This window comes from Boleophthalmus pectinirostris, unplaced genomic scaffold (assembly GCF_026225935.1).
Source record: "Boleophthalmus pectinirostris isolate CB_2022bp ecotype Guang Dong unplaced genomic scaffold, ASM2622593v1 HiC_scaffold_19, whole genome shotgun sequence".
In the NCBI taxonomy this organism is placed as follows: domain Eukaryota; kingdom Metazoa; phylum Chordata; class Actinopteri; order Gobiiformes; family Gobiidae; genus Boleophthalmus; species Boleophthalmus pectinirostris.
In genome coordinates this window covers 20336360-20343431 of record NW_026571140.1, presented here as the reverse complement: position 1 = coordinate 20343431, position 7072 = coordinate 20336360, and the positions used below count along the sequence as shown (strand labels likewise).

The window sequence follows — 7072 nt, the reverse complement described above, 5'->3', positions numbered from 1 at the left end:
CAATTTCATCAAAGCATCCAACAGGAAGATATTTATTTATTATTAGAAGTCCTACTGGTACAGTTTCACAGGTAAACCAGTGCCAGAGCTGTTTAATTCCATATCTCCGCATTGCAGTTAATATAAGTGATTTAATGAAAAGCTTTGAAATAACAAGCGTCCTTCAGAGACAGGAATATTTTTATCATTACTTTGCACCTTTACATTTGTGTTTGATTTTTGAAGAACAAAGAAATGTTTTACAAGCTTTTAAGTGGTAGTGTGAGGCTTATTTGGCTCTATTAACTATCTGTTTGATGATCATCAGATTATCAAACCTTTTACCAACACTGTAGAAGTGTCAGTAATGAGACATTTATGCCTGCAGCATCTCATATTCTGCATTACTCTAACTGCCACTGTCTTGTGCATGTTCACCCTCACTGCCTGTTTGTTCATGGGTGCTCCAAGTAGAAAACCCCTGCTTTGGGGAACACACCTGAGCCCAGTTACGCCACAACTCAAACAACTGCCATCTGCTGCTGTGTCAGAGTAGCACCCCACAGGACACTCATCTTTACACATGGATTAGCCACTCCAAATCTCCCACTGACTCTCACCTGTGGCACTAGTTTAGATAAAATATATTAATTTGCAACAGTCACTTAGCACTTACACTTGCAAAAACACATGTATCATTTATAAATATCAGGTCAAAATTGAGTATGCCTCAGTAGCACAGACCAAAAGTTCAATAGGAATTTGTAGATGTAAGATTCCACATGCTGCTGAATCACAGCAAATATTACAAGGCACAATTTTTTTATTTATATATTTATAACACCTGTTGAAACCTAATTTCTTGAGTACTGTCAATAAGCATTAACAAGACCCGACATTTTAAAAATTATACAAACCACTATTCATTTTTTGAGTTCTAGTGACTGACTACTGAGCTGTTTCAAAAGGACTCTGAAATCCTAAACCTGCCTTTACATTGTTCACCTTAGCAAGTTCAAAATGCTGAGGTGAGGATCCAAACAAAACTGTTAAAATGGGATAGCCACACTTTGATTTCTGATTTATTGGAATATCATGACTGGCTTTTGATGTAATGTAGACCAAGACTATGTTATAACCTCTCATGTAAAATTTTAGCATTTAAATATCCCTTATATCAGTGCATTACTTGACAGCGCATGACAAGAATGAATGGGACCATCCATTAAGAGTCTGAGCTATAAAGTGCAAGTCATTCTCTAACCAAAACAATCTGACTGGCCATTCACCTTCATTAACTGAATTATTTATTTGCATTTGGACTGTCTGAACACAGGGGACACATTGGAGGCAAAGACAAGGGCAAAAACAATTTTAAGTTGCTTGAATACAAGCTGGCAAGTTGGCAACTGAATACATTTAAATTGTGCAAGGCATTAGAACATATACCTCAAATTAAGAAAACTGCAAATGTGAGATTTTAGTTTCAACCAAAAACTGAAAAGCGATTTGAAAGCAATCTGCACCATTTAGTAGGAACACTTGCTTCGTACACGTAAAATCATTAACCTGGCAAAGACAGTCAAGGTTAACAACCTTCTACAATTTATGAAACTGGGGGTTAAGACACCCTTGAAATGTGAAGCATTAAGCCATTTTGCAGCTCTGCTGCCATCTATTGGAGTCATTAGAAACATACACATACATTTCAATGCATTTAACCAAAGCAGAAAAGACAAAATCTCCATAAGATATTTTAACAATTTATTCTGCAAAGTGTTATGATCATTTTCACTTCTTTTTCTCCACATCCTGCTCTGCAGCTTCCTTTGCTCTCTTTGCACGAATACCAAAAAGACGTGCATTGGCACGAGCCATACGCAGGCTGGCAAAAGCCTTGAAGTTCTTCTCATCTTCTGAGATAACACGGGCCTTCTCTTTCTTGTGCATCTGAGGGAAAACAAAAAGACAATCATGAAGTCATTATTTAAACCAGATTAACAAAAATGTGTTAAGTACAATTCAGATAAACCTCAATTTTACCGTTTTGATGGGCATAACAGGACCAGAGAGTTGAGTAGCCATTTTAAGTTCCTCCTCCTGTTTAAAAAAAAAAAAGTGAGATTAAAACTGTTCCTCAAATTTCAGGTTTTAAACACATTTTAGGAGACAAAAGTAGCATCTACCCCAACAAATGGCTGCTGTAAAAATATGAATAAGAAAAAAATACATTGGCATAGTGCAGGGATCTCCAACCTTTTGCATCTGGTTTGCTACCTTTACAAAATAAAAATGCTGGAGAGCCACTCATTTTAGTGGTCGCAACAAACTGACTCGATATAAGAGGGCAAGCCTTAGTGTAGTACAATCAGATGCCTATAAAACCTCAAACCATTAACTATTTATTAGAACACAAAGTTCAAAATAACATTCACAGTGGTAATTAATCAAATTTGAGTTATTCAGTACAATATGTATAATTCAGAAATCAATTGGCGAGCTGCTTGTAAGGGAGTGGGAGACCACTGGCATAGTGGCACTAACTTCCAATGACCAGGCTTTGAAAATGTGCTTGACCACGGTCTACTCACAGTGCTGTCTCCTTTCTTAGGAGCAGAAGCCTTCCTGGGGAACAAGATGAGCTTGGAGCGGTACTCCTTTAGACGCTGCACATTGGCCTGAAGAGATTCTGTGGATCTGTTACGGCGTCGAGGGTCAACAGCAATGCCAATGGTGCGGGCAGTCTTTTTGTGGATACCAGCCGCCTTTGGAAAGTAAAAAGACATTTAATTTGAAATGTACTGCTCATTTACACCACAACATGGCAAATCAGTACATTAAGCAGTCATCAGAAAAGGGGTTCAACAGTTTTCATCATGAAAATACAGAGATTCCGGAGATGTGTCATCATTTGACTGCTATAGGCATTTTGAAGATTTGATGCCTTTAATCCATCCCTCTTTTGGAATTAGTCACTGATCCAGCTTTTTCAGTTCAAACAACAATAGTGTTGCTTCAAGTATTAGAGACCCGATACTAACAGATACCAGTACAGAGACTGAAATATGCATTTAATTCCTTAAGTAACAGCTCCATAACACATCTGGATCAGTTTTATCTCTTTTTGTTTTAACCCTCAACAGAATAACTTTGTACAAATCTAAATTCAAACATTTTGAGACTTTCTGGGACAATTACAAACCAGGATATTGGCTGAACCAATATTTTGAACCTGATGTCAAGTACAGCTAATATCAGTGCTATATATGATAGGGACGCACCGATCCTGTTACCCTCTAATTGGAAATGGTTAACAGGTTTTAATTTATCTCCACATTTAAAACAGTAATACAAAATAAAAATAATAAATCTTTAATAGCTCAAACAATATATTAACATTAGAAACATTGATACGTTTAAGTTTAAACATTCACTTTAGCCTGATAGCTCTCCAAAAACAAGAAGTTTACCTTGAGCTCCTCAAGAGTGAACCCACGTCCAGCGCGAACCTTGGTGTGATATCTCACTGTGGGACATCTAACCTGAGGCCTCAAAGGTCCAGCAACAGGACGAGGGGCGATACGCCGAGCCTTAGCCTGACGGGCTTTTTGCCTGATTGAAAAGGGGGGAATAAATTGAAAACCAAGAATACATAACAGGATTCAACATAATTACACCAATAAGGGGCCTGTTATTAACCAATATGGAAGTCCCATTATCCAATAATGTGACTCGTTACTAAAGCATTTAGCACACTAGTAACAAGCTTTATCCTAAAAAAGCTAATCCTTCCCATCCACCAATGTAGCTGGAAGACAAATACAACTCTGTCGTGGCTAATGTTATTAGCAATCTGCTGCCCCATGCGTCTCTTCCAACGCTTACCTGCGGATCTTTCTGGCTGGCTGGTTGAACCATGTGCGCACTCTTTTTTGCCAGTCTTTGTGAAAGTGGGGATTCAGGATCATTCCATTCCGGCTGGGGGCCATGACTGCCTACTTCCCTGCAAAAACCAGACACTGACATGAGCTAGCTGGCTGACATGCCGGCACACACATCACTCGATGCGTAGTAAGGCTAATAAGCTAAAGCAAGCTATTATGTGAGTTTAGACAGAACAGAGCTGAACAGCCCTTAGAAAACACGAGTCGGACACCAGGCTTTGCGCTGGTAGAGAAAACACATTTTCGTTAAAACACAAAAATCACTAAAACGTCAACACATTTGCTAGCCACGAAATGAGAGGGTCACTCGTAAAACAGTTATCTATACTACGGCTAAATAAAAGCATTATGTGTGACAAGAAATACTTTTTCAGACGACCGACAACGCTTGCAATTGTATACTGTGTGTGACGCCTTCTAGCACCGCTTAATTGTGGAGGATTGCTAAAGATTGAACAAAATTGTTGGAGAAAACGGCACAGTACCTACAAGGGAGGAAAATGGCCGAAGGAAAAAGGAAGTGACGACGCTGTGGCTCGTGGGTTATGTATCAGCCAGCCAATCACTGAATCTGTCTCGTGCGTTCAGTCTCGGTTTACAGCGGATTTTGCTTTATTCTTTTAAACTCATTATTATTTAACTTTCGGATAATGATACATGAAAAACTTCGTGGAAACGTTTAACGCTCCAGATGCTCTTGAAAGAAATTCAGCAACCAATGTTATTTCAGTCAATGAATCAATGTCAGTTACCAATAAAGTAACAAGCAGGTGGTGGACCCTATTTCAGTGCTCCTTTTAAAATGTATAATAATTAGGTCATATCAAGTGCACCTTTAAAGTAGCATCAACAGAGGCACCAAACTATTCAGTCAAATAGTCTCTGTCACAATATTTAAAAGGTTTAGATTTATTTCGATGTCTAATGCATAAAATAATTTTATAATGAAGATGATGTCTGTCATTTGTAATTTGCAGAAAAAAAAAGTTTCATTTTTGATGATATGGATATTTTCTAAATTTTTATTTTTATTTGTAAACACCAGACACTAAATATGGTGGTTCATATGAACTGTTATACTTCATTAATCATTTATCCTATCTCAGCAAATCTTCCACTGGGGGCAAAGGGCAAGGTGGTACTGTGCTAGTACAATGCAAGAAAGGGGTAGTCATGCATACAAGGGACACGCATGTGTTGATAAAAAAGAAAAAAGTTTATAAGGTCTAAATTAAATACTTTCCCCATTTATAATAACAAAAAACAGTAGGCCTACCTCTATTGTTTCCAGCAAAAATACTACTATTGAGAGTTACAGAAATGATTTAGCCTACTTCAGTAGTTTCAGAATCAAAATAAATACTTCAGACATGTTTAGAAGCTGGGTTAGTAAACATGTTTATATTGCTTAGTGGTTCACATGTTTGGCAATTAGAGGTTTACAACATCAACAGTCTTAATCCTCAAGTGACTTAACAAATTTATCATATGCAGGTTGATCCATGAGACCATCAAGTTCTTCAGGCTTTTCAATACTCATCTTGATTAGCCATCCTATGAAAAGAACATTTTAAATCAAATTCAATTGAAAAACAGAATATAGCAATTGTTAGAAGCCTTCCTCATTGTTTTTTAACTCATAAATGAGTATGGACATACCTTCTCCATAACAGTCTTTGTTTACAAGTCCGGGGTTTTCTGCCAGCTCTGTGTTGATTTCAGATACTTTGCCTGTGAGTGGTGAGTATAATTCACTGGCAGCCTTTACACTCTCCAAAGCACCAAATTCCTCTAAAACACAAATGAAAATGAGAATTATGTTTCTGCATACCAAAGGTCTACACATACAGTATACATACCCATTTGTTCAAGCTTTTGGCCAACTTCTGGGAGCCCACAGTATACCACATCCCCCAATGCTTCCTGCAATAACATATTTAAAAGGATTGTTTCTAAATATAACAAGTATAATGAGTGATATTGAGTTATATGCAGTAGCATTGTGGTTAATAACTACTTTAAGACTTTTAGCTGAGTTGCACATGTTATCAATGGACCCAAACAGTCATAAAACATTCTTCTTACTGGTACAGTAAAACAGAGAACAAAGGGCTGTACAAAAGTTCATCTACTTGAGTGGATATCTAAAAACAGATAGGCCAACTCAAGAGGGGCCCCCTGAACAGAGCAATAAAACAATCATTACAATGACATATCCCCTAGAACATACCTGGGCATAATTACTGATGCCAACAGTGCCAATGCTTCCCTCTACTCGCACCCATTCATGTTTATCTGTGAACTTTAGAGCTGTGTGGAAAACAAAGATGTTTATTAGTAATAGACAGATAAAGTGGTAGGCTATATTTGGCTCGTTCAGTTTTAGCACGATAAAAACTAGTTTGAGCAGTGTGCAACCAAATGACTTACTGTGATGCCCAGAGGAAAAACTATGCTCCATATTGCCAGAGCAGAGCTTCCCAGGAAAACTAACAAGTTTAAACTAGTGTTCATTGGCCTGCTATTCACAGCTTAATACTACTATTAAAATACTCCCTGCCGCCAGTTGTATTTCTAACAAATCCGCCATAACTCACTGTCAGAGCCCATTGTAAAAAACAAAACAAAACAAACTTATTTGTTGCTTCCACAATCACGGGACTACTAAATACATACAAGCAATTATGACTAGAGTAGTCCACTACAGAAAAACATAGTTTTGGAATAGCCAAAGCAAACACGTGGTTACGTTTATGAGAAATAAGCAGTACGTTTTCTCACACCTCTGCACCACTGAGGCAAAATGACAACCAGAAGTTTTGCAGACAGGAATCCGGTCATTCCACATGTTAAACGCGGCAGCTTCACTGTGAAAGCAACTTTTACCAAGTGCCTTTTACCTGTGGACAAGGTCGAGCTGGAGCTCAGCGCCCGCGATGAGTCGCTCCTCAAAAGCAGGCGAGCAGCTGAAAACTGCGCTGTCGGCAAGGGCTGAACGAGTCTGGAACACAAGTTTACAGACAGGCTTCGCAATGCTGCTCTCATCGCCATCTTCTCTGTTTGGCCACTCTTTAAACGAGTGCACACATACACTTGGCCACGGGAGCGCGCACCATCTCTCTCTCCGTCTACGGAGGGCGTACTTGCTC

General features: G+C 38.5%; 2 protein-coding genes and 1 non-coding gene across 3 annotated transcripts; all 3 read right to left on the bottom strand.

Annotated features, from left to right (window-relative positions):
- Positions 1 to 1726: 1726 nt before the first annotated feature.
- On the bottom strand, positions 1727 to 4517 carry rpl13 (ribosomal protein L13). Its single transcript, XM_020941426.2, has 6 exons — positions 4409 to 4517; positions 3865 to 3982; positions 3450 to 3591; positions 2571 to 2744; positions 2023 to 2079; positions 1727 to 1929 (listed from the first exon to the last, which is right to left on the bottom strand). The coding sequence occupies exons 2-6, from the start codon at positions 3966 to 3968 to the stop codon at positions 1771 to 1773; spliced, it is 636 nt and encodes a 211-aa protein (XP_020797085.1). The 5' UTR covers positions 3969 to 3982; positions 4409 to 4517; the 3' UTR covers positions 1727 to 1770.
- Positions 2807 to 2889, bottom strand: LOC129409314 (small nucleolar RNA MBII-202). The gene has a single exon (XR_008632358.1). It is a non-coding gene; the product is annotated as a small nucleolar RNA MBII-202 (small nucleolar RNA).
- Positions 4518 to 5304: 787 nt separating the features above from the next.
- On the bottom strand, positions 5305 to 7046 carry gcshb (glycine cleavage system protein H (aminomethyl carrier), b). The gene is made up of 5 exons (XM_020941654.2): positions 6824 to 7046; positions 6154 to 6233; positions 5783 to 5846; positions 5583 to 5714; positions 5305 to 5477 (listed from the first exon to the last, which is right to left on the bottom strand). The coding sequence occupies exons 1-5, from the start codon at positions 6972 to 6974 to the stop codon at positions 5380 to 5382; spliced, it is 525 nt and encodes a 174-aa protein (XP_020797313.1). The 5' UTR covers positions 6975 to 7046; the 3' UTR covers positions 5305 to 5379.
- Between the last annotated feature and the right edge of the window lie 26 nt (positions 7047 to 7072).